Source organism: Panicum hallii, chromosome 9 (genome assembly GCF_002211085.1).
Source record: "Panicum hallii strain FIL2 chromosome 9, PHallii_v3.1, whole genome shotgun sequence".
Taxonomy (NCBI): domain Eukaryota; kingdom Viridiplantae; phylum Streptophyta; class Magnoliopsida; order Poales; family Poaceae; genus Panicum; species Panicum hallii.
Window position 1 is genome coordinate 60,756,400 of NC_038050.1, and position 26,796 is coordinate 60,783,195.

The 26,796-nt window shown below is 48.7% G+C and overlaps 4 protein-coding genes, 1 non-coding gene and 1 pseudogene across 6 annotated transcripts; all 6 read left to right on the forward strand.

Moving 5' to 3' along the window:
* Positions 1 to 2,787: 2,787 nt before the first annotated feature.
* TRNAM-CAU lies at positions 2,788 to 2,873 on the forward strand. The gene is given in 2 exon segments: positions 2,788 to 2,825; positions 2,838 to 2,873. It is a non-coding gene; the product is annotated as a tRNA-Met (tRNA).
* A 415-nt stretch (positions 2,874 to 3,288) lies between these two features.
* On the forward strand, positions 3,289 to 5,435 carry LOC112873512 (annotated as a pseudogene).
* A 2,582-nt stretch (positions 5,436 to 8,017) lies between these two features.
* On the forward strand, positions 8,018 to 9,899 carry LOC112878348 (metacaspase-1-like). Its single transcript, XM_025942809.1, has 5 exons — positions 8,018 to 8,538; positions 8,646 to 8,976; positions 9,064 to 9,181; positions 9,325 to 9,519; positions 9,611 to 9,899. The coding sequence occupies exons 1-5, from the start codon at positions 8,130 to 8,132 to the stop codon at positions 9,668 to 9,670; spliced, it is 1,113 nt and encodes a 370-aa protein (XP_025798594.1). The 5' UTR covers positions 8,018 to 8,129; the 3' UTR covers positions 9,671 to 9,899.
* Positions 9,900 to 14,338: 4,439 nt separating this feature from the next.
* On the forward strand, positions 14,339 to 16,149 carry LOC112878347 (metacaspase-1-like). Its single transcript, XM_025942808.1, has 5 exons — positions 14,339 to 14,890; positions 15,001 to 15,331; positions 15,423 to 15,543; positions 15,627 to 15,827; positions 15,950 to 16,149. Exons 1-5 carry the CDS (start codon positions 14,416 to 14,418, stop codon positions 16,007 to 16,009), a joined length of 1,188 nt encoding a protein of 395 aa, XP_025798593.1. The 5' UTR covers positions 14,339 to 14,415; the 3' UTR covers positions 16,010 to 16,149.
* Positions 16,150 to 19,164: 3,015 nt separating this feature from the next.
* On the forward strand, positions 19,165 to 21,046 carry LOC112875027 (metacaspase-1-like). Of its 2 annotated transcripts, none has more exons than XM_025938706.1 (4): positions 19,165 to 19,619; positions 19,723 to 20,171; positions 20,273 to 20,494; positions 20,575 to 21,046. In XM_025938706.1, the coding sequence occupies exons 1-4, from the start codon at positions 19,265 to 19,267 to the stop codon at positions 20,665 to 20,667; spliced, it is 1,119 nt and encodes a 372-aa protein (XP_025794491.1). In that variant the 5' UTR covers positions 19,165 to 19,264; the 3' UTR covers positions 20,668 to 21,046. The 2 variants fall into 2 exon arrangements, with proteins under 2 accessions (XP_025794491.1, XP_025794492.1); XM_025938707.1 differs by having other exon boundaries at positions 19,166 to 19,619; positions 20,608 to 21,014.
* A 3,859-nt stretch (positions 21,047 to 24,905) lies between these two features.
* LOC112875028 (metacaspase-1-like) lies at positions 24,906 to 26,769 on the forward strand. The gene is made up of 4 exons (XM_025938708.1): positions 24,906 to 25,360; positions 25,476 to 25,924; positions 26,044 to 26,241; positions 26,362 to 26,769. Exons 1-4 carry the CDS (start codon positions 25,012 to 25,014, stop codon positions 26,419 to 26,421), a joined length of 1,056 nt encoding a protein of 351 aa, XP_025794493.1. The 5' UTR covers positions 24,906 to 25,011; the 3' UTR covers positions 26,422 to 26,769.
* Positions 26,770 to 26,796: the final 27 nt, after the last annotated feature.

Below are 26,796 nucleotides of genomic sequence, written 5' to 3' on the forward strand. Positions count from 1 at the left end.
AAAACAAGGTCTAGTGTTCTCTATTTCTGACATTAAAAATGAAGTTTCCTGAAGGAACCAACGAAGTTACCTTACCTCTTCAACAAAGGGCTTAAGCTTGTTCAATTGTTTGTTTAGCCATTTGACCTGTAAGCAAGACTAAAAATATGCATCAAGGTAAGCATGCAAATCAACAAAATCAAGGGGCATAGCTATTGAATAGTGGATGTTTCATTTTACTGGTTTTATATTACCGAGTAGTAACTACTATGTGTAAAAAATGTACTTATGGGACATACAAGTACGCTAACTTCAGTGGAGCAGCTCTACTGAATAGGCCGTCAATCTGATTGCTGATGATCTAGAAAAATGAAAAGTACAAGAAGATGATTTCTCACAACATTGCTATGGTATTTGGACCCTGAAAGTTGACTATGGTTAAAGAAATGAGTCCATTTAAGCTTCCGCAGCGAGGAGTTTTGGTGGACGGTGTGCTGTGTGGATTCACAAAAATAATGTACCTTTTAATATAGTGGCGTACATCATGGAGCACATGGGTAGTTGCGTAGATCATGAGTAACTTTTTTATAGTAATTCAACCATACAAAATTCCTTAACTTGTTATCCTCCATTGTGAATGAGACCTAATATATTTTTATGTCACTCTTAAATTCTTGCTTGATAATTTTTTTTTAAAGATACACATGCACCTATACTAGTTGTTGAAAACCATAACTAGGAACTAACTTTGGAACAATTTTGAACTTTGCACTGTTCTAGATGAGTTCATGTGCTTCTGCTACTGAAAACTAGAATATCCTTTGTGCGTGATGATCTTTTTTATGGTTATGGCCAAACCAGTACGGAACTACAAATTTTTCTACTGATTAGCGCAAAACGCTAGGTAAATGACAGAACATACAAGACAATGATTTTTTTCCTATGCGTAGGAAAATTACACATTTCCCTGTACGTATTGGTAGAAGCGATAGGGAAATCGCTAGTTTCCATATGCGTCATGATAGAACCGGCAGAGAAATTGCGAAGGGTACTGAAAGGATTAGTAATAAATCAGCCATAGAAACAATTCCGAAGCATAGAGGCTAAGCAGCATCGATAAAGAAGAGGCAGTGGCGCCGGAGAATCCAAGCCACCAATTTAAATTGGCAAGCCCTTTTTGTAGAAGAGAAAGCTCTAGATTTTGTTGTACGATTCTTGTTAAAAAAAATTGTTGTTAGGCCCTAGCTTAAGAGATGCTAAGCTGTCTAAATCCTCCAGTGAGCTGCGCGCACTTTTTATTATACTAAAAAAATGGAATGCATAGGATGACATGGACAGTAGCAAGCGGAGGACGCGATCAGAAACCGATCCTGGCGTACATACGTGTCCCGGCAAGGAAGAGTGGAGATCAAAACGGTGTTTGCTTTGCTTTACTTCCAACGCCACCAGGCAGGCAAGAACTTGATTTCCAAACTTCACCTAACCCAAATCCAAATCAGGCGGATGACGAGTGTGCGCGTGCCTTTCGAGTTTGAGAATTTCCTCATTACCCTTTGCTGTTTTTTCCACTAGAAGTTGCAGGAAAACTCACCAACCACACAACCAGCACAGCAGAAGCAGCACATTATTGCACACCACCACCAACCCTCTCGTTCGACTCCCTCAGCTAGCCTCACCAGATTTCGTCGATCCATGGAAAAAATTCACACGTCCTGGCCTCCACATACATGCCTAGAATCCTTGTTTCGATCGAAACTGAGCATCTACTGAAAACAGGAATCTGAGCGGGAGCCTCCTCCGCCCTTAGACTGCAAGAAACAACAAGGATTTCAGAATATCCCACATTAACAAAGCAGCAGGTAGCTAGCTAGAGACGTCAGTGTCGCCGTGCGAGCACGCGCAGGCGCACGATTAAATCGCGCCTCGAAAAGTACCAGGCGTTCCTCACACGCGCGCACGCCGAACACGTCGCGTATCGTGCGTGACCGGAAGAAAGAAAGGAGCTGATCTAATTTTGGCCGCGAGACCGATCAGGAAACCAGCCAATATTGTCAACGAGGAGACCGTGAATCAGGCCCAGACCACCTACGCAGCACGCGCGCACGGGCGGGGTTCAAGTCAAACTGTGGAATCGGCCGCTCCTCCTTTTCTGTTCAACCTCTCGTCTGTACCGCTCCTTCGGCAGTGTCCCTAGTACCACCACCTGTGGAGGAAAACAGCTCTGTTCTGGCCCTGAGGTCTCATGTCCCTATCGTTGTCGTGGTCGCGGAACAGAGGCCTGTAGCGCAGCAGCTCCGTCCTTGCACAGTGGCATCACCGTCCCTCATTTCTCATGTGCCAAACCATTGCGCTCTCTGTTGCCTACCAGCAGTGGTAGGTAGTTGCGTGGCTGGTCGCGCAATAGATCGCGCCGAGTCGCTAGCGGCGTGGTCCCTGCGCCCGTGCCCGAACATGGTGTTTGCTCAAGGATGCATTGTTGACTAGGGGGAGATGCTGCTCCTTCCTGGGGCAGGCACTAGAGCGGACGGAGCAGGCGCGGCTGTAATTAGTGTTGTGCACTTGCCCAGCCTGGCCCATCATGACACAGGCGGCCTGGCCTCGATCTAGATCCGCCCATCGTCATATGAATGGACCACATGTTGCCCGGAAGAAACTCTCTTCCATTTACTTACGCTGTTATCCGGGTCCTGTCGATGGTGAAAAATCTACGGTAAAACAGGCAGGCGGTGAAATTGGTCGTTTTCCATGCAATATTTTTTTGTTCTTCTGAAAAGTATGCAAGCTAGTTTCAACGCTGTATGTGACAAAGGGGTGGTGGCGCAGTTGGCTAGCGCGTAGGTCTCATAGCTAATTGAGTGATCCTGAGGTCGAGAGTTCGAGCCTCTCTCACCCCAACTATTTTTCTTTTTCCCATTTCTTTATCAAGCTTCGTCTCCTTCCCTCTGCTTTTCCCCTCTTCGAACCTCGTCAAGCTGTTTCTTCCTCTCTTTTTTCCATTTCGTCAAGAAGCTTCTTCTATTTCCTAGCCTGTGCAGCTCGTCAGGATGCTTCTTCCCCTCGTTTTTTTTTATTTCAAATTTTATTTTTTTCCTTTTTCTGGAGAACCTCGAAATGCATTTTCCTTTGAAACTTTCAAGTCACTCTTCCAAAAACAGAATATGAATCCCATTCTGGCTTACCCACACGTCGAATAAAGCAGCAATCAAATTGCTCCTCGAATAAAGCAAGCACAGCCATGGTGCAACCGAAAGGAGCATCGATGTGACATCTTCTAGCCACAGCGCACAAAACTTTCTCCGGACTCCAACGCGAATTCCTTGCCGTCTAGAAAAACAATGCTCGCTCCAAGAGAATGTTCCTCGCCTAGGCACGAGAGCCTACCGCCCTACTCGGCACCTGGTAGTCTGGCACTTGTCACCTGAGACTTGGCTGCTGCGCTTGTGGCTTGTCGTCGTAGTTGTTCTCCGATCCGCCGTCGTCCCACGTGTACGGCCGATCGACACGTCGTCCGTTCCAGGGGCGCCGCGCGGAGAAACTAGCTAGCCGCGGATCGGCATCCGCGCCGCGCCGCCCAGCGCCATGGCAGCGAGCGCGCGGCCGCCGGCGCGCACGACGTGGTGCGCCCGCTGCGGCGCGTGCCTGTCCGTGGCCCCGGGGCGCGCTCCGTGCGGTGCGCGCTCTGCCACGCCGTCACGCGCGTCGAGCGCCGCCCGCACGGCCTGCACCACGCCGCCGTGGGGTTCATCAAGGGCCTCATCAACGCCTTGGCGTCGCCGCAGGCGCCGCCGCCCCCCTCCTCCTCCGCGGCGTCGTTTTCCCAGCTGCCGGCGAGCTACCCGCGTGCCCGCGGCTGCAAGAAGCGCGCGCTGCTCGTGGGGATCAGCTACGCCGGCACCCGGTACGAGCTCAAGGGCGCCGTCAACGACGTCAACTGCATGGGCTACCTGCTCCGCGAGCGCTTCGGCTTCCCGGCCGACTGCATCCTCGTCCTCACGCGTACGTAGTAGATCAAGATCAATCGATGCCCGTGGCGTTCCATCCATCCTGGCGTGCTGATCGATCGATACCGTTTCTGGTGTCTCTGATGGTTAATTTGCAGAGGAGGACGGGGACCCGTACCGGGTGCCGACGAGGGGGAACCTGATGCGCGCGCTGCGGTGGCTCGTGGACGGCGCCACCGCCGGGGACTCCCTGGTGTTCCACTTCTCCGGGCACGGCGTGCAGAAGCTGGACAACAACGGCGACGAGGCGGACGGCTACGACGAGGCGCTGTGCCCGGTGGACTTCGAGGACCCCCGCGGCGGCGTCATCCTGGACGACGAGATCAACGCCACCATCGTCCGGCCGCTGGGCAGGGGCGTGAAGCTGCACGCCATCGTGGACACCTGCCACAGCGGCACCATCCTCGACCTCCCCTACCTCTGCCGCCTGTCCAGGTACGGTTCACGTTTTCCCAGCATCACATCACACTAACATGATTCCCTCAGAACAACCAAACAAACAATCCCGGCCTGACGACCGAGTTGAATCCCTCGTCTTCTCCAGGACCGGGTACTGGCAATGGGAGAACCAGCAGACACGGTTCTCCAGCGAGCAGAAATGCACCAGCGGCGGCCTCGCGATCTCGATCAGCGGCTGCGGCGACAGCCAGACCTCGCAGGACACCACGGTCAGTGAGACGCACCCGGCTACCTGCTGTGGCCAACAGGCACGGCCACACTGTTGCCCTGCCTGCTCAACCGTCTCTCTGTCCGTGGACTGTGCAGGCGTTCTCGGGCTCCACCTCGACCGGCGCCATGACGTACAGCTTCATCAAGGCAGTGGAGTCGGAGCCGGGCACCACCTACGGCCGCCTGCTCACGGCGATGAGGGCCACCATCCGCGACAACGGCGGCGAGCTCGGCATCCCCGGTCCCATCGGCACCTTCTTCCGCCGGGTCATCACCTTCAGCTGCGCGCAGGTACACTTCACGGTCGTCGAAAATCGCTGGAAGCAAACGTGCATTGCTACGCCTGATTTTATCCCTGGCTGATCCTCTGCCTGTCCTGGATTGGTCTCGCGTGCAGGAGCCCCAGCTGTGCGCTTCGGAAACGTTCGACATCTACAGGAAGCCCTTCCTCTTGTGATCCAAGTTGAACATGTGTGGTCGCCTGCATCGTTTTTATACAATGCAAAATGCATACAACAAACGAGTTTGTGATTGGCGCAGCTTGTAGGTGTTTTCATTTGTAGATCATTTCTTTCCGTGTTAGCTAGTGAACAGTGGCATTCTTGTGTGATCAAGTGGTTTGAAATTAAGAGCTATAACCATGCTGGAATTTTGTAGAATTTGAAGCAGACAGTCCATGAGTTGATCAATGCACACCTTAAGCATGGCGTACGTTGGTATGTGCTATGGTTGAACAATGGCTTGTGGAGGCATCATATGTGTTAGAATATATGTCAGATTTATCTAGTGATGCTGGTTATTATGTGACTTGAGTCGTATTAGCAATATAAGGATAGTTCAGATCAAGCTTTGTAACCCGGGACTCATCATAAATATAAGAGGAGGATTCCATTACAAAACATACTCACTACAAGAATCCTATGGTTTCCCTAGAAAAATGCACAACATCCTAGGGAATATTTATTTCCCTACAATGAAATTTCAAAACCGTAGGGAAACATACCTTTCTTTCCTAGGAGCGATCACGAAATATTCTTCCGCGTTGGTACCGTGGTGGCATGTATCCCTAGGAATCTGTACAGAACCGTAGGGAAAACCAAAATTTGGATCTCGCACGCGCGTGCCTGTAAAATACCCGGGGCTCCTACCTTTCCTCAAATCTCTCTCTCTCTCTCTCTCTCTCTCTCTCTCTCTCTCTCTCTCCAAATCGATCTCCCCCAAAAATTTCTGCCCGATGAGAAGGAGCTGGTCAAGGTCACCCGGCGAGCCGCTCGCAGGGTTGGGCGAGTCGCCTTCGGCGGCGGCGTCACCTGGAGGCTGGAGCCATCCCGGTGAAAAAGAAATAATAAGAAAAAAAAACCTTGAGAAGATGTTCCCTAGGCTAACAACATGGCAGGGAAATAAACCCTAGGCTAACAACATGGTAGGGAAATAACCTATCCACATAAGACAAGCATGCCACGTGAGAGGGTTTCCTAGAGCTGAGAAGTCCTAGGGAAAAACTTATTTCCCTAGGTTTTATCAGGAAATCGTAGGGCACATCTTATTTCCCGTCAAAATTGTCCCTACGAATCTTTCCTACGAAAACTTCTAGGGCAAATATTTCCCTACGGTTACTTGTCCTCTCATTAGGATTTAGAACCGTATGGAAATTTGCGGTTTCTAGTAGTGACCTAAACTTAACACAATAGTAGTTACAAAGTTAATTAATATGCACTTTAACCATGTGAACAGGATACATTTTGGGAGCACATCAACAAATGCATGCATGCACTAAAACAAAGAATAAGTGCGTGCACATAATATTACCAGAAACTAAATAAATGCATAGGAGCTAGACCTTAAATAGTTCTAATAAGCCCTGCTCGCTTCATTCTCTTTTGATAGTTCTATTTCAAAAATCCAAATGTTCACAAATGATAGTCCTATTTGCTATCGCTATAGGCTATGGCAATAAATAGCACTTGTAATGAGAAGGTCCTAGTTAAAACATTGGAGGACCAACTAAAAAGTCTGTTGCATTTATTCTATGATAAGTGAGGTTGTTTTCTTGGTCATTGTGTCAAGATGAAATAGGACTATCAAAAGAAAATGGAGGGAATATTTTGCATTAGTAATAGATAAAGTTGGAATTTATGTACATGCGCACAGAGAAACTCAAATAGTTACAATAGACACACGAACAAGTTAAAGTATAATGTAAACTATATAATATCATATACAGGTTTCTGTAAATAAGAATCCAAAGCTTAAGAACTGGCGTGATTTTTATTCATCATGGAGGAATCGAATGCCACAAAGCTAGTGCATGAAAGAAGCAAAAGAAGATAAACATATTGTGACAAAAGGAGATAGAAAAGGTTGAGCATCATGGCATTTTGTAAGCATTTATAATTTTAGGTATTTAGAAAAATATCCATATGTTAAAATTTATATATGAGTCAAAATTATTCAAGTAACTAGATTTTTTGATGTAGAAAAAACATATTAGGCACCCAATAATATTTTCTTACCACAATCGATTCCATAGTTTTCTATCTCCATAAGGTACTGAACTCGACACTATACAGACCTGAACATCTTGCAATTTCCTGAACATCTTGCAATTTGAGAGCCATATATTATATGCACTTTGAACCATGAAAACTCCAGGGTTTTTTTCATGTGCCGTGCAATAAAATCTTCTGATAATCTCTCGGTTACTTCACTGATTGTTAAAAAAATTATTTTACTGTCTACATCCAAGGGTGATTAAAAAATTATTTGATTCCAAGTGCTTGAATTATTGCAGAACTATTAAAGAAAGGGTTATCAAGATGCAAAGATCCTTTTCAGACAATGGTCTCTTCAAGGAGCCCCCCCCCCCCCCCCCCCCCCCCACACACACACACCACCACCACCACTCCCCCACAAGCCTTGAGGATGAAGGAAGTATAATGTGTGGACTCTGCATCAACGAATAATATGCATATACTAGTCACTAATATTTGGACAACAGATGACCATCAATTTTTGAATCTTGCTACTTCCTCCGTTCTAAAATATTGATTATTTTAATTTTTTTAGATTCATAGATTTTATTATGCATCTAGACATATATTATATCTAGATACAAAGCAAATATTATAAATATAAAAAAATCAAAATAATATATATTTTGAAACAGAGGAAGCAGTAGAGTACTTGCACCACCCGTAATTCGACTTCAATCATATTCTCTGGTAACCGCACTCATCAAAAGCAGCGGCCGGCAGCCCCTGACCGCTTGGTTCCTGGAACAGAGGATCCTTTCTTTACTTACCACATTGGCGTCGTGCTTCTTTGCTTTAAGATTCGTTATTATTCCACGTGGCCGGCAAAATCTGCTAAGCATATATCACTAGTGCTCTAGCTCTACGCGCGCACCTCCAACATCTATAGAACACCGTGCGTGTTGAAGACAGACACCGCCGGTCGCCGGAGCTTCATCCAATCATCCCCATGGGGAACACGAGGCCACTCTGCACGGCGACGGCGGCGGCAGCGTGGTGCAGCCATTGCGGCCTCATGGGCCTCGCCACGCCGTCCGGTTCCGGCTCCAGCGTCTGGTGCGCGTTCTGCCACCGGCTGACGCGCATTGAGCGACAGCGCGGCGTGGGCATGGGCGACAGCGCCACGACGGTGGCGCTCGCCGTAACCTCGCCTCCGAGGTCGCTGACGCTCTCCGCGGGGCGAGAGATTCCGGCGAGCTACCCCAAGATACGCGGCAAGAAGCGCGCGCTCCTCGTCGGCGTCAGCTACAGGGGCACCGCGCACGAGCTCAAGGGCACGGTCAACGACGTCAAGGCGATGAGGCGCCTCCTCTGCGACAAGTTTGGGTTCCCCGGCGACTGTATCCTCGAGCTCACCGGTAACCAAGCCAAGCGAGAACCTCGTGTTGTTCCTTTGCAGATTTTGCGAGAAGCGAAGTAATCATCAGGTCAGTTGACAGTTGATGCAATCGTGTGGTGGTGGCAGAGAAGGAGATGGACCCGAGCAGGGTGCCGACGCGGCAGAACCTGCTCCTGGCGATGCGGTGGTTGACAGAGGGGTGCGCCCCCGGCGACTCGCTGGTGTTCCTCTTCTGCGGCCACGGCATGCAGGAGGTGGACCTGAAGGACGACGAGGTGGACGGGTACAACGAGGCGCTGTGCCCGGTGGACTTCGAGCAGAGGGGCGTCATCCTGGACGACGAGATCAACGAGTCCGTCGTCCGGCCGCTCGGCAGGGGCGTGAAGCTGCACGCTGTCATGGACACCTGCCACAGCGGCACCATCATCGACCTCCCCTACCTCTGCCGCCTGTCCAGGTACTCACCGGATCTTAATTTTCAGCTCTGACCACAGAAACATACTCCTATAACCAAATGTGGCACACGATCTCTCTGCGTTCCAAGAACGGGGTACTGGCAGTGGGAGAATCACTACCCTGGTGGGACGGGGAAGCGCCCCAATGGAGGCCTGGTCATCTCCATCAGCAGCTGCAGAGACGACCAGAAGTCCGCGGACACCAGCGTACGTCCTGAACCCCAGACAGACTCTGCTTCGTCTTCCGATGAAACTTTGCATAGTCCAGCCTCGCACTGCAGTCTGCAGCCTTGTTCTGCTCTGATTATGCGTGTTGGGATGGATACTCCACATCCGCTTGATCCGTACAGGGATTTCCTGAGTCGGAATCGATCGGCGCCATGATGGACAGCTTCATCGCGGCCGTGGAGGCCGAACCAGGGACGACCTACGGGCGCCTGCTGAGCGCGATGCGGACGAGGATCCGCGACGGCCACGGGAGCCGCCTCCTCCCCGGAAGGCTCGGCTCGTACGTGCGCAGGATGATCCCGCCCAGCGGCGTGCAGGTGAGCGAGCTCTGCCTAGTTAGTTTGCCACGGCTTTGTTGCTGAACTGACAGCCCTGCCACTCACTCTGGACTGCATACACACGATGCAGGAGCCTCAGCTGTGTTCTTCAGAGATGTTTGACATCTACCGGAAGCCATTCCTCCTCTGATTTGCAGGCCGGCTGCTGGTTCGGAACTTGATTTGAATGTTGTTATTGTGGTGCGCAGCTCGATTAGCCTTCTCTTGTTTCAGTTCAAACCAATGCATCTCTGGCATGTGAACGTATTGCAGCTGAATGGGATTCGCATCATGTCATGTAATGGTAGTATGTCGGATTCGACTTTCCGATTATAAGACTTCCGTATTCGCTGCTAGTAAAAAAAGAATTCTATTTGTTATCGTATGGAGAAAAAAAAGTTTCTTCTTAAAACCTGTTTGGATCCAAGTGCTAATAGGTGAAAGTGCTAAACTAGTTTAGCTCATCCAAAAGGGAGTGCTAATAGGGTGGACTAAATTTTAGCTAAAACTTAAAAATTTTAGCATGTACATGAGTGCTAATATGTGCTAAAAATTTAGCACTGCTCCTCAGGACCCTTAGTCAGCGAACCTTAGCTTAAGCTGTGAGAAACGTCCAATAAAATTGACTGCAGGTAAGGTGGAATTAGAGAGCCATACGATCTGCATGATTATGAAAGCATTTGAAGTGAAACAACGTAATGGAACTCATGTAGATGTTGACGACGTAATGGAAACTGTATAACCCCGTGCGTCCTCATCGTAATTGGTAGGCTCTTGCTGCCGGCTTCATTCCTTACATGTATTTGTTACCCCACTGGCATTTCTTGCCCAGCTTGTATTAAGGAGTGCATTATCACTGAATGTACTGAAGAGGATCCATTCTGATCTATCTACTCCACCTAATTAAAAGTATCCCTTCAACTCTGTGTAGATGAACATTGGCTATATTATAGCAACCAAATGTTGCCACACTCGTTTCAAAAAAAAAAATGTTGCCACACAAGTTTGTACACTGCTAAAGCTCGACAGAACAGAACATTTAGTGGCACACTATTGAGGACACTTGCAATGTTGTATATGTTGGCGGGTATTGTTCGATGAGAGGTTGGGTACCGGCCATTTATCTTCCCAAAACAGTTCTGAGTTCCATTATTTACTTGGAAATTGCCAATATTTACGGATTGATTCTTGGTCTTCACAAGTCCCGATAAAAATATGAGTCATCTGATTTCCCTTCCACTTGAGTTATGGATTTTTTTTTTCCTTCTGGTATTTTTTCTGTTAAGAGATTATCCTAAACTCTTTAAGAAGTCATTTACTGAGAATACACTCATTCCAGATATCTAAATTCTCTATACCCAAATTCCATTGGTCTTTCTTTGTTGGTATATGTCACATCCGATTTTAAGAGGAAACCAGCGTATATGTGCGTTAGGATCAAGTTCACACACATATGATAGACGATATAATTGTATATCCGAAATAATGTCGTAATTAAAGAGAGTATTAAAGTACTTTATTATATGACCGAAAGCTTTAATCTTAAGCAAACAAATGAACGTTTTTAACTAGCAATGCAACTTCAACTTCACAGGCAGATAACGCCTAGAACTCCTCGAAGTTTTCAGGGAACTCCAGATAATTATCTTGTTCTGAGCAGTATTGGTTTTAATAAAGCAAGTGTGAGTACACTTATGGTTGATACTCAGTAAGCGAAGTAAATTATATGACGTGCAAGACCAATTTTAAGGAATAGTTGGTATGGGTTGACTACGATAAACACTTTTAGTTGGTCAAATTTTATTTAGCAAGCATTAACTAAGTGTAAGTAAATACCGAAATTCTTAAGTAAGTAAAAGAGAAAAGTAATAACAACATAAATAAAGAACATCAATTTAGATCATCTTCAAGTTCAATTATCATATGAGAGTCCAAGCCGCTCTTAACCGTGAGCACGACTGATATATCAATTTTCACTCTACAGAGGTTGTACATTTTACCTATGCCCAAGTTTGCAAGTTACTTAAACACTTACGAAGTGAGTGGCAGGAATTCACTATGTAGCCTTTACAAAGTTTCGTTAACTTATGACAATCTATTAAGGTTTCAAATCAAAATGGTCGTATGTCTTCCTAATGAGGAATGAGGAAGACGCCTTAACCAGAATCATATCATAACCTCAAGAGGACTGAGCTGTACCCCGACGATGAAACCCCTCTTGCCCTTTCGGTAAGATTATCATAAGCTAAAGTTTCTAATTAATTAGCCAAGATCAAAGCCATGTAGTATTATAGTTGCACTATTTTCCTGAGTGGTTGTTCTCCATGTTTCAATTAAAATAATGATCTTGTAATTAACACTATAAAGGTATTTCAGAACATGAAATAAAAATAAGTGTAGCATTGTTTCCGGTTAACCAACCAAAGTCTAAGTAGATGAGCAACAAGCATAGCTACAACATAAAGTAAAACAACCTAGATTTAATCAAGAAAGTACAATAGAAACTAGGCACATTCTTAGTTTGGGTTCCATCAAATTATAGACTCATTCATGTATATAAAATAAAGGTGCGTATTAAGATTATTGGGACCAAAGTATCATCAAGGACCACTTGCCTTCCTCAAAGCACTGTCACATCTTCAAAGCCTTGATCTTGCGGATCCTTGAACTGCATACCGTTTATCGCACCACACAAGTTCATACAAGCAAATAAGCACAACAAATACTAAACAGTACACCAAACAATGTAAACAGAACAAAACAAGATTACTAAGCTACTGTATACGTCGCAAGGATCGCGTGAGCATAAGAATCGATGAAAACCGAGTTAAAACGGAGAAGTTATGGCTAAAACATAGTTTTAAGGGTTTATTTGTAAAGATTTGAATTTAAAAGGGCTCTGAACGAAGAAACTAAGGGCTAAAATATAAATAAACGTAAAATCTAGGGTTTAGATTTTAAAATAGAGAGATTTGGACAGCGGGTTAGATTTTAGGGGCTAAAACAAAAGAAAAAGGATTGTTTTGCAAATACTTTTGAACTAGCATGGACTGCGGGTTGATTTCATAAAAATAGAGAGGCTTTTCTAAAAAGAGTCTAGGGTTGACCATGACTCAGATTGGATCTAATCTGATCCGTTGGATCGGGATTGGAAGGCGCAGAGCGGCTTGGGGGCTTGGGCGGCGGCGCTGGTTGCGGCGGCGGCGGGGGAGGGGGGGGGGGGGCTCGCCGGAGTTGGTCGAAATCGATGCTCTGGGGTGGGGGGAGGGTGGTTTCGTGCGGGGAAGGCTGAGAAGAGAGAGCGCGAGATGGGGAACGCGGTGGAGGGTCCGGTACGGGCACGGGAGGCCGGGAGGTACTTGTGCCATGGCGAGGCGGCTCGATGGTGCGCCGGCGAGCAATCAGACCTGCGAGGAAGCAAGAAAGAGAGAGGAGAGAGAGAAGAGGGCCGGTGAGTTGCTCACCGCGTAGGGAAGCTCCGGCGGCGACTTGTCGTCGAGACGAGGCGGCGTGGTGGTGGGTCCACAGCACGGCCATGCTCCCGAGCTCAGCGCAAGCGGGCTAGGGCTAGGTCTAGGGTTTGCGGGGCACGAGGCGGTGGCTGCGACTCGATGGGTCAAGGGGCACTAGGGCGGCGTTTATACAGGGCGGCCGAGGCCTTGGCATGCGTGCCAAGGCGGCGCGGCCTGGTCGGACTCGAGCTCGAGTCCGGCTCGGTCGGGGGAGGGGAAGGTCCTGATAGGTGGGGCCCGCTTGTCGGCGGCAGAGAGAGGGAGGGGAGGAGAGGCGGGGCAGGCCGGGAGAGGGGGGGCGGCTGGGCCGGCCTAGGCCAAGCAAGTTGGGCCGCGCAGGAGAGGAAAGGAGAAATGAGAGAGGGAAAAGAGAGAAAGAAAGAGAGATGGGCCGGACCAAAGGGAAGGAAGAGAAGAGAAAGATTTTTGAAATAAAGGGACAAGCATAATTCAATTGAATTCAAATTTGAGAATTTAAATTCACTGAACCTAAATAAATAAAACAATGCAATGCAGCATGAATGCTAAAAATCTATTTTCTTTATAATTCTTTTTAGGGCTAAGTAGATTGTTTATAATTCACGGTAAATGTTCTAGAATCAAAATAAATTAAAGAGAACCTTATCAATTTTGCAAAATAATCTAGCAAAATTATTTTAGCCTCCTAAATTGAAAATTAGGGTGTTACAGTATAAACACTCTGGTTAGCGAACCTATATGTGTTTTTTTTCCATCAGATTGCCAAAAAAATTGACCTGTAATAATGCAGCTTTTCAATTTTTTATGGATCTAGAAAAAAGGATAACATGAACATAGATAAGCTAGTGAGAATGAAATTTATTAGCACCAATCGACCACCATTGAGTGTTTGTTTTTCCTTTACCACATCTTAATGTTTTATGAAATTTTATCTTGATTAATTTGCTCAGAGGCCCAAAGCAGAAGCTTCATATGCTTTGCCTATTGAAGATCATATTTCATAAAAAAATATTTTTAAGAGGATACATGAAAACTATATCAGTGTAGATAGCCCATCACCCAAAATATGCGGTATTTAATTTATGCGTGTTATTTGGCTTTTCTTTAGCTTGACTATTAATCATAACATATTCACTACAATGTTAAATTTGAAAGTGGATCGATCCCCTTATATTAAACCTCTCTTGTTTGAAAAAAAAATGTCCCTGCTAGTGGTGCGAACACATTTTCAAGATTCTCGTTCGAGTTCATACGTGCCTTTTAATACCGATTAATCTTTTTTGCGAAATTAATTTCGATTAATCTTCACCTGGCACGAATCATATTCGGTGTTAACCACAGCACAGATCAAAGGCAGCAGCAGCAATTCGGTCCATGGAATAAAGGAACCGTTGCTTTGCTTACCATGTTGGCATATGCCCGTGCCAAGCCACCATGCGTGATGCCGCGCAGAGCGCATATCTCTTCTGACATCTTCAACCTCATGGGCAACACGAGGCCGGTCGGCATGGCGAACGCGAGCGCGGCGGCGGTGGCGGGGACGTCGTGGTGCGGCCACTGCGGCATGAGCCTTGCCGCGCCATCCGGGCCCGGCTCTAGCGTCCGGTGCGCGTTTTGCCACCGGCTGACGCGCGTCGAGCGCCACCGCGGCGTGACGCTCGCGGACCCCTCGCCGCCGCGGGCCGCCGTCTCCGCGGGGCTCGAGATCCCGGCAGGCTACTACCCCAGCGTGAGCCGCAAGAAGCGCGCGCTCCTCGTCGGCGTCAGCTACAGGGGCACCGCGCACGAGCTCAAGGGCACGGTCAACGACGTCAAGGTGATGAGGCGCCTCCTCTGCGGCAAGTTTGGGTTCCCCGGCGACTGCATCCTGGAGCTCACTGGTAACCAGCAAGAAGGGATTCAAGAACCTCGATCGTGCTCCATCCTGTTCCTTGCGGATCCAATTTACGAGATGGGAACTAATCGTCAGTTGCTGTCATGGTTGCGGCAGAGAACGAGCGGGACCCGACGAGAGTGCCGACGAGGGCGAACCTGCTGCGGGCGATGCGGTGGCTCGTGGAGGGCTCCGGCAGCGGGGACTCGCTGGTGTTCCACTTCTCCGGGCACGGCGTGCAGAAGCTGGACCTGAACGATGACGAGGTGGACGGGTACAACGAGGCGCTGTGCCCGGCGGACTTCGAGCAGAGCGGCAAGATCCTGGACGACGAGATCAACGAGATCATCGTCCGGCCGCTGGGCAGGGGCGTGAAGCTGCACGCCGTCGTGGACACCTGCCACAGCGGCACCATCCTCGACCTCCCCTACCTCTGCCGCCTGTCCAGGTACGCACCCTGCGACCAAAAAACGAAATCTTTTAGAGAAATTATAGCGCCGGCGATTAAGCAGACATGATCGATCTCTCTGGATTTGAAGAACGGGGTACTGGCAGTGGGAGAATCACGACCGGCCCAGCGGGGCGCGGAAGCGCCCCAACGGCGGCCTGGCCATCTCCATCAGCGGCTGCAGCGACGACCAGAAGTCCGCGGACGCCAGCGTATGTCTCTGAACAAAAAACTCCGCGCACCCATTAATTACTCTCTGATGCTGTGTTGATCTATTCCGGCCGATACGGTACAGGGATTTTCTTCCGAGTCGTCGTCCTCGATCGGCGCCATGACGGACAGCTTCATCAAGGCCGTGGAGGCGGAGCCGGGGACGACGTACGGGCGGCTACTGAGCGCGATGAGGGCGAGGATCCGCGACGGGCAGGGGAGCCGCCGCCTCCCCGGAAGGCTCGGCTCCTTCGTCCGCTGCATGATCCCGTCCAGCAACTTGCAGGTGAGCTCCGTCATATCGATCGGCTCTGCTTTGTTAGTCGTCGGGCACTTTTGCCACGGCTTAATCGTTGGGCTGATGCTCCTGTACGTCTCGCTCACTCTGGACTGAATCCATGTGTGCAGGAGCCTCAGCTGTGCTCGTCAGAGATGTTTGACATCTACCGGAAGCCATTCCTCCTGTGATTTGTTGGTCGAGACTGCCAACTCGGAAGAACTTGATTTGAATGTTACTTTGGTGTGATTAGCTCTGCTGCTGCTGCTGCATCAGCTGGCATGTGAACATATATTACAACGAAATGGAATTTATGTCCTGTCAGAGTGTATGACGAAAAATGGTAATATGTCGAGACTCCAGATTACGTGGTGAGGAATTACGGGAGGCTACTAGAAGTCACACGTGTAAAAACTAGTAGTGAAGGTGTCACGTAGTTATATTTTTTAAAACCGTATATTTAAATTAAAATCCGACTGCACCACTGTGTTCCTTACAACGAAATCTTCAAAATAAGATTACACTAGGATAATTTTTGTGGAACATTTTTTTAACACGAAACAATTTTTTTTAAGCTGGAATAATTGTTCCAACAATATAAAAAACATTACACCTTGTGTAATGGTTTGACTACAAGTCACACGAGTGACTCCTAATCCGGAAATTACATCGTGGACGGCTTGGACGCACCACTAGAAAAACAGGGACCTCGAATTCGAAACAATGATCTGAATTACTCGAGGATCCAATTTACATTGGTGACCTCTGAAAAAAAAGTTGTGCACTTGTACAATATAATAAGTCGTTTATCCATCCGCATTCTTGTGCCACATTCAAAATGCGCGCCGCCTGCCTGCACACTTGTGCCACGTCCAATTAGCTTGAGGTTTCTTCTCGGCCGCCAGATTTTTGTGCGAGCAAAGTCCAATTAGAGCCTGCGTTTGCTTTCTCCCAGGCCTCGGCGGCTTCCTTTTCGCTCGCTCCGCGCGCCGCTGAGTTTTTTGTGACAAAGCCCTTAGACTGACTCCAATCCAGAGCCAAAAGGCGAGGCAAATGCATATTGCCTTCCGTCGCGTACTATAGCAGTAGCCATCCAACTCCAACCAAGTATGCATACCGATCATTTAAAATGATTCCAAGGAGAGAGACAGTGCAAAATGCAGGGCTCCCCACCGCAATGCAAATCACTCCCGTACAAATGGTCAGTCTACAAGAGAGTTGGACGTAATGCAGGCGCCAAGAACTTTCGGTGGGCCAGCAAAAGGCAAATTGTCTATATGTTGGAGAACAGCCATGCAAGCTAGTCCACCAAAATACCGGAGCCATGCATGTCGCTGGTGGCCTCACACGTATGCATCGCGCCGATTGGATTGGAGTTAGTCTTTGGCCCCAAAACATCGTCTGTCCATAGGCTCGCAATCTGGTCGCGTGGGCCCAACGCACACGCGGGCCCGACACGGCCGAAACACACGCGGTTGCGAGATCGCGCCAGCCCACGGCCCGCTGCTGCAGGAGCGTCGCCGGCGTGCCCTCCTGTTCGGCTGGCTGTTCCCCGCGCCACCCCGCGCGGCCGTCCCTGTCCGCGGTCCAGGACTCCGCGTTGCCCCGGCGCTATCTCCCGCCTGAGCTGCCGGTGCGGCGGCCACGCTGGTAAAGATGCACCCGGCCCCGTCATCACAGATGACGTCGGGTAGCTAGCCTAGCCGCCGAGGAGCGACGGCGACGGCGCAGGTGAGGATTCCAAATTCTGGTCAGGGAGGAACCACCTCTCTGCATGGCAATTGTTTGGCCGGCGGACATTCGGTTCGGCGGCCAACTTGGGTGGCCGGGGGGCGGAGAGATGCCGATGCCGCTGCGGCCGTATCAGGCGTCCTCGCAGGTGGCCGGCCTGGCGGCGCCCGGCGGTGGGTGCATATTCCCCATCCCGGCGGACGGGATGGCGAATGATGGATGAAGCCGGCGTCAGTCAACAAAAAAGCTGGAACGGGAATGACACACCACGCCGGCCGATCGATTCCCTCCTATCTTCCCATCTGAGTCTCGCTCCCGTTCGCTTCTCGCTTGCCTGTGGTGTGTCGGCACGCCTCTTTATCTAGATGATGAGGAATAAGATGATCGCCATGGTCGAGGACTCGAGGTTCGCATGTGCATCATCATATCGTCGCATTCCACATGGGCTTGCCTTGCGCACATATTCCGTCGCAAATGACAGCACCCGGATTACTACGGACATAATAAAAGGCATCGTTTTGCGTCGAGAGAGTCAGGAGGTTGGTCTTTCTGCCCTGCAGATCGTGGAACGTGTTCCTGACGGCTCCAGACTACCTGACGGGAAAAGCACGGCGGTTCGGTTCAGGCTGTGAACGAAATTCCGTCAAAAGGATGAGACGCGAGTCATGGCATTCGTTTCACAAATCTATTGACAAGAATTTTGTTAAGGCATTCTCTATATAAGTCTCGATGCATGGTTTGAACGAATGAGTTGAGGAGAAAGCTTCATGGTCGGTTCCATATAATTCAGCAATTGACAGGCTCGTAGCTAGCACTTGGTTGGACAATTAGGAGTTAGTATCAACAAAGATGAATCAAAAGGGGACATGCATGATTGAAAGAGTCCAACTTTGAAAGGAGATTTTCAGTGAAATTCTGCAGAGTTTATCAGAATAATCATGCAACCATTTCCTCGAGAGAATCACGTACCCGTTTCAACTTGTCATCTGGAGTATATACATCACGAGTTGGGTTGTCTGTTTGGTGTATAATAAACACATTATCATTCATAGAGGACTATAGGATCCGCGGTGGTATCTCTATTGCGAAATATAGTCCTACTAGACAGTATGATCTCAGCGGGCGACATGTCATCACGATCACGCATTGTGTAACATTTTAACAAAATTAGTCTTCTTATGATAAAGACGTACACAACTCTCTACCGTGTATTTGACAAAAAAAAAAATCTCAAAAGGTAGTGAAATATATGCTGGTATATAAATAAAACTTCAAGATCAAACCCAAAATCATATTTGTGAAGTATGACATCTGAATGTAATTCGAAGATCAGAATCAATCGTGCTAGCAAACACAAGGGAAAGTAGCAGCAAATATTCTTTCCTCAGGTTCTTTGTGTTTCTATTTACGAAGGTGCGAATTTTCGATTTCTACTTTGTTCAGATTTTTTTTTTGCTGTTTTGGCAATGTGCAGCAGAAATAAGCAGAAATGTTCCGGCGTGAAATGTCCTTCTTCCTCCCTGTCACGGTCACTTGCACTAAAATCTCTGGCATTGGTATCTGGTAGCAGTACCAGTTCGTTTGGCTATATAAAGGGCCGGGGGAGGTGATCAGTGATCTCGAACAAGGGTGTGAGCTCAAGCTAGCCAAGAAGCAACCTAGCTAGCTAGGGAACGCAAGCTAGCCCCGGCCCCACAGCTCCCGGCTCGCTCGCCATGAGTAACTTCGGTGGGAGGCCCCATGGCCATGGGACGACGACGATCCCGTGCAAGTACTGCCGGGCGTCGCTCAGCGTGATCCCCGGCGAGCGCGCCATCCAGTGCGCGCACTGCAACTGCGTGACGCGCATCCGGCGCGCCGACCGGATCCCGCTGCCGATCATGGGGCCCATGACGGCACCGTTCCAGCGCGCCCGCGGCAAGAAGCGCGCCGTCCTGGTCGGCATCACCTACGCCGGCATGCGCCGCGGCTGCGGCGAGCTCAGGGGGCCCATCAACGACGTCAAGTGCATGAGGAACCTCCTCTGCCAGCGCTTCGGCTTCCCCGCCGAGTGCGTCATCATGCTCACCGGTAAGTGATTAATAATCGTCCATGTACTTTTATTTTCTCAAAGAAATCTGATCCATGATCATCTGATCGTGTTGCTTGCCGGCCGATGCGTGCATGCTTGCAGATGACCAGCGGGATCCGTTCAGGCTGCCGACCAAGGACAACATCCGGATGGCGATGCATTGGCTGGTGCAGGGCTGCAGCTACGGCGACTCCCTGGTGTTCCACTTCTCCGGCCTGGGGGCGCAGGTCGCCGATGACGACGGCGACGAGTTGGACGGGTACGACGAGGCCCTCTGCCCGATGGACGCCTTCCAGAAGGGCCCCATCCTGGACGACGAGATCAACGAGGCCATCGTGCGCCCGCTCGTGCACGGCGTCAGGCTCCACGCCGTCGTCGACGCCTGCTACAGCGCCACCGTCCTCGACCTCCCCTTCCTCTGCCGCGTCGCCAGGAACGGCTACTGGCAGTGGGAGGACCAGCGCCCCCCGTCGGGCGCCTGGAAGGGCACCAGCGGCGGCCAGGCCGTGCTCTTCAGCGGCTACAGCGACGGCAAGAGCAACTTCGCCGTGGTCAGTGATAGATCAACGCGCCGACCGAATGTTCTCTTCCGGTTAACAACCTCCGATCATCTTCCTAATCCGCTCGCTCCTGCTCATGCTCGCGCACGCAGATGCCGGACGCCTACGGATCCGTCGGGGCCATGACGCACAGCTTCGTCCGGGCGGTGGAGTGCGAGCCGCGCGGGGTCACCTACGGCCGCCTGCTCACCTCCATGAGGACCATCATGAAGTGCGGCGGCGGCGGCGGCGGCGGCGGGAGCTACGGCGACTTGCAGGGACCCATCGGCGCGCCGATGCACCACCACCAGGTCGCCAACTTCAGCGGCGTGCAGGTGAGCGATGGGCTCCGATCTTGGCCGACAATAGCCTCTCGATCGGATCCACGATGCTACCTTTCCATGCTCTCACAAAGTTTTTCCCTTCTGCCGTTGGTATGATGGTGCAGGAGCCAAACCTGTCGTCTTCGGAGATGTTCGACATCTACCGCAAGCCCTTCGTCCTGTGATGAGCACCATAGGTGGCTGTGCTTCGAGAAAACTTCATAAATATATATCATCGTCGTGACGGAATAATCAATCGACGGGTTTAGCTCTGATGCTTCGTCTGAAAGAGCGTGACTCATAGCTACTGTAGCTCATAGGTTGTGGAGGGCTTGGTTGGTCATACGTGCCTCCTCTGCCTTTCTACACCTCTCTCACTGTTGTCTCTTATATATGCTGCTGCATCTCAAACACAAAGGCATAAGCTGTGAGACTTATGCAGTTATGTATGCAAATTGAAATCAAACTACATGAAAACGTACTGCTATATGTTATGCAGTTATGCAAACAAACTTCTGTTTTCTGATCTGAATATACAAGACGACTCAAGAAGTCAGATTCAAACTCTTATGTATCTCAATTTTCATGTGATTTGATTTCAATTCGTGGTACTTTTGTATAAACTTCTTGAGATTGAAAATCGTCACATAACAGCATAACGTATAGTAGTAGTACATTCGCATGTTTTTGAAGTCAGATTTATGGATCTGAATCTGACCATTTCAATCTAAAAAAAGTCAGATTCAGAACTTTTTTCAATCCCAAGAAGTTTTCTGAATTTTGTCAATGTCAAGAAACCGTCAGATTCAGATCCACAATATACATGAGACCATTGCAGTCCATGGAGTAGAAAAAAAAAGTTCTGTTACATTACATCAACCTGTTACAACTGAAAAAATACTTGATTTTGCAAATCCACACTAGGAGATGCCCAACTTTAGAAGTTCACAGCTTCAGTGCAGCCGCACATCTTGTTGATTTAGGTTTTGTTCATTCCTTTAACAATTCAATTCGCAAGTAATATTTCCATGAGGATTTGAGATATACTCAAACCATTTAAATCACTACTAAAAATAAACCGTCCACTGTTCAGGAAAATTTGGTGCTCCAAAGGTAGTATCTTCGTGTTGGTCAGGGGTCGATCTGGGCCTGGGGCAACTACAGCCATGGCCGCGTTAGTCGCAGCCCAAGTTTCCCAGCCCAACTACAGCCATGTTGTGTAGTCCTAGGATTGTTTTTTTTTGTTTGGTGGGGGTGGGGGGGGGGGGGGTCCCTAGGATTGGTTTTGGGTGCCTTACTGCAACATATTTGCGCTATGTTCTAGTCACCTCAAAGATTCTGGGAGCCCCCGCAGGCCGTGTGGCGCGTTGGGTCTGTAATCCAAACTTTGAAATTCTTCTTTTTAATATAGTGATTTGTACCTCTCCTGCGTATTCGAGAGACAAAAAAAAAGACGCGACTCTAGAAGTGATTTGAGCTGTGAACTGTGCTCTCTCCTTGCGCCGAGTCAACTGAAATGAGTCAACTGATATCTATGATCAACAAAGTCATCAAGGATGAATTTATTGTCAATGAACACATTGCTTACCCTTGAAAGAAAAATACAATTAATTTCTAGAATAAATACAAAAAGAATAAGCATCCATACTGAGTCAAGGACTCAAACACAACAAACTAACCAAATGATCAACCCATGATGACTGGATGAGAAGTTTTAGAAACAAATAATTTGCATGGTGAAATAATTTGCATGGTGAAAGAATCTTGGTGATGCTTAGAGAGGGGTGAATAGACGTATCTGAAAGTTCCTGAAAAATCTTCGCAGCGGTTAAACATATCGAAACGTCCAACCCTATGTACGAAGTTCCGATGAGTAGGAACTTCCGACACTGGACCGGAACTTCTAACGAAAGAAAATTACTCATATACAATTCAAAATTAAACTAGAAATTGCAGAACCTGACTGAATCAAAAGTTGCGCAATGATACTAGGAGACTTCTGCAAGTGATCTTTGCAAGCACAACAACTTGAGTACGTATATTGGCACAAAACAAACTCTAGGTCAATAAAAACTAAATAAATGCAATAAGCACAAGATACAATAGATTTATTCCCGAAATTCACTCCTACTAAGGAAGCTACGTCTCTATTGAGGAGCTCAAAAAAGTAGGATCTTACACTAACCCTTTTTCTTCCTCAATCAACCACAAAGGAGGATTGATTCACTTAATCCACGAAGAATGGGTAATACAAACTTCAAAGAGAGTACACACATGAGAGGACGCTCAACCGGCCGACGCTCAACCATCTAGAAGCAAACTTTGAATGTGGATGGTCTTGCACTCAAATCCTCAAGTCACACACCTCAATCTTTCTCTCGCACAAGCCCTAGCTCAAATCAACTTAAGGTTTAGCTCTGGGAGAGATCGGGGAGGGGAATTGAATGTTCTTGGAGTTGTTTGTCTCGAGTCAGGTTGGCAGCAAATGAAGAAAGAGCTGAGGGGGTATAAATACCCGAACCCCAAAAACTAGCCATTAGTGTGCTGGTTATGTGATCGTTCGAACTACCGACCCCTAGTCGGAACTTCCGACCCTATTAAATTAGCCGGCTGAGAACCCGAAACTAACAACTTGCGACAGGTGTCAGAACTTCCGACTCATTGTTGGAACTTCCGACACTCACTTCAATGGTCAGAAAAACTAAGTGAATAAGTAAGTGATTTGTGTCTCTTTTGGATAGTTAGCATCTCAATTAAACACTTTAACATCTTCAAGCTATCCATTCGTATTTCTTTTAATAGTACGATGTTTCCTAAACTCAAATTCAAAAAAATCAAAATAGATAATAAAAGATCTTCTTTTATGCTTCAACACCGTCTATCAAGCAAAGTGGCATCTTTTCTTGCATATTTTCTTTTTATTGGATCTTAACATATCCATAACTTCGATAAACTTATTAGCTTCTTAATTATGCATATCATCAACACCAAAACCTATTTAGGTCACTAAATGCACTTTCACATGGTTATCCACAGGACATATACAAAAACTTAGATTTCATTTTCCACTCAAACATGGCTAAAGTGGCCTTGAGCACATAATGTATTTCTTTTACATTTATACAGTTTTTTTTAGCGTCAATACATATGCAATGGGATCCCTTTCCACGTTCTCATGAAATATATTATAAAAATTTGATATAGAATCAAGTCGCGTAGTGTTGAACAGAATCTGGCGGCCATTTCAAGAGAAGAAAAGGGAAAGGAGAAGGAATCATGTACCCATTTCAACTTGTCATCTGGAGTATATGCAGAAATCATCACGGTGCTATTACGTGATTCCCTAAGATCTCCACCGTTCAAATTCAGTCTATTTCATAAGAAGAGAATTGAGAACTGCTACTGTTTTGTTTGACAGTAATTCGACACTCTTTTCACTAGATATACAGTGGGAAATAGGATTGTATAGATACCTTTTGAGTGAAAACTCGAACTGCATATCACTCAAATTATATGAGTTTTTTGCGAGAAAAATTTATGTGTTTTCGACGCTATGAACTAGTAAATAGTAAATACATGTAAATCGATCTTAAAGCAAATCTGGTGGACACAATTTTGGATATGTGAAACAAATTTCACTCAAGAAAAAGCAGCAAAACAAACAATAAATGACCCTTCTTAAATAAACCACACTTCCTTTTCCCCATACGCCTCAAAAATAACGAATTGGGATTTTGTAGTCTAGGAAGGTGTGCTAGGCTTAGAAGGAGCCTTGGGAGGCACAACATTGGTAGAGGAGGTGTGCGGTGGGCGAAGCGCCGTCAGTCACGAGTAGTGGAGGATGGCGGTTGGACGACATTGGTGTCGGTGGGTTTTTTGAGAGGTGGGGGTGTTCCCAAAGTGGAATGACTAGTGTGGAGAGGGGTGGTGGAGCGGATCTAGGGGCAAGAAGGCTGATGGGGATCGGACGAAGTTGGTTGTCGCCGGAGAACATCGCCCTTGGTCGGGGAAGAACATAGAGAGGGAAAAAAAGAGCATGACCACCAAATCATGATTAAATGGATATTATAGCAGCCAAACTAAAGGTAGCTTTTCAAGCATCCATGATATAGCTTCTGCGTGATGAAATACATAGATGTCACATTGTTGAAAGAAAAAACAATAAACGATGCAGCCAAGACAATATATGCCCACCTCCACTCAAATCATTGCCCACTTGAAAGATCAATTCCATGCAAATCTTTTTCACTCCACTCCTCAATTATATATGAGCCACCATGTGTGCATATCTGAGAATAAAAACGCGGAAGCAATAACCCAAGAACAATTATATATGAGCCACCTTCTCTGAAAAAGAAGGATCATCTTTGGCACCAGCATCTGGCAATAGTGGTTTCGTTTGCTATATAAAGGGGAGAACTGCAGAGTGTGAGGGTAAGCTAGCAAAGAAGCAACGCTTACGTAGTGATCAGCCTAAGCAAGCTATAGCTTCCGGGCTCCGGCCTCCCTCCTCCGATCCCGGCTTCGCCATGAACTGTGGTGGAAGGTCCCCGGCGACGATCCGCTGCAAGTACTGCAGCGCGTGCCTCACCGTGACCCCCGGCGAGCGTGCCATCCAGTGCGCGCAATGCTGCGGCGTGACGCGCATCCGGCGCTCCATGCGGCTCCCGCTGACGGCGCTGCCGAGGCCGGCGGCGCCGGCGGCCGCCTTCCCCTGCACCCGCGGCAAGAAGCGCGCCGTCCTGATCGGCATCACGTACGCCGGCATGCGCCGCGGCTGCGGCGAGCTGCGGGGCCCCATCAACGACGTCAAGTGCATGAGGCAGCTCCTCTGCCAGCGCTTCGGCTTCCCCAGCGACTGCATCATCATGCTCACTGGCAAGTGATCCTCCATGTATTTTTCTCAAGAATTAACAATGGAGATCCATGATCTATGCGTGACAGTATTGTTGCTGCGCGCGTGCTCTGACGACGACCGGGCCGGTGCACGCAGATGACCAGAAGGACCCGTTCAGGCTGCCGACCAAGGACAACATCCGGATGGCGATGCAATGGCTGGTGCAGGGCTGCAGCTACGGCGACTCCCTGGTGTTCCACTTCTCCGGCCTGGGGGCGCAGGTGCCCGACGAGGACTGCGACGAGGCGGACGGCTACGACGAGGCCATCTGCCCGATGGACTCGTTCCAGAAGGGCCCCATCCTGGACGACGAGATCAACGAGGCCATCGTGCGCCCGCTGGTGCACGGCGCCAAGCTCCACGCCGTCGTCGACGCCTGCCACAGCGCCACCGTCCTCGACCTCCCCTTCTTCTGCCACATGTCCAGGAGCGGGAACTGGCAGTGGGAGGACCACCGCCCCCCGTCGGGCGCCTGCAAGGGCACGAGCGGCGGCCAGGCGGTGCTCATCAGCGGCTACAGCGATGGCAAGAGCAAGTTCAGCATGGTCAGTGATCATTATCAACGCACTCTCATCATCTGGAATCTGAATTTGACTCCAGCCCAATCGGTGGCCATGAACGCTCCCTCTTTCTTGCCACTGAATTGACACGCCATGCCCTGCAGACGCCGGAGGCGTACGCTTCGGTGGGGGCCATGACGCACAGCTTTATCAAGGCGGTGGAGTGCGAGCCGTGCGGGGTCACCTACGGCCGCCTGCTCACCTCCATGAAAGCCATCATGACCAACGGCGGCGGGAGCTGCAACCTGCAGGGCCCCGTCGGCGCCCCCGTCCGCAAGGTCGCCAACTTCAGCGGCGTGCAGGTGAGGCTCCGGCCAGCGCAGCTTCCCTGTCCGGCGGAGGCTCGGACGGATCGACGGATCGTTGTTGTTTCGCTCAAGTGACTTCTTGTTCCTGACAAATTACTGTGGCTCGTGTTGCAGGAGCCTAACCTGTCCTCTTCGGAGATGTTCGACATCTACCGCAAGCCCTTCGCCCTGTGAGCTCCCATGGCGGACTTGCCCTACAGATTACTACCGTTGTGACTACTAAATCGACTTATCTAAATAATCAACTGACGGGTTTAAGCATGATGCTTACAGCTTGCTAATATGTGTGTGTGATGTGTCACCAGCCCTGATCGAGGCTCGTATATAACTGTGGAGTGGAGGGCACCTGGTTGCTTGATGACTTGGCCATCTTCATCCATTCCTCCCGAGCCTGATGTACCTCTTGCCCTTTATAATAAGGCCTGTTTGTTTCTCTTTAGTCTCAAATAAACTAGGTGTTATATATGATGTTTAATCTCAACATTCAGAGGGGAATAAGAGCAGATCCCGTGGCGTTTATAAGATCGAATGGCATGAAAACCGATGTTT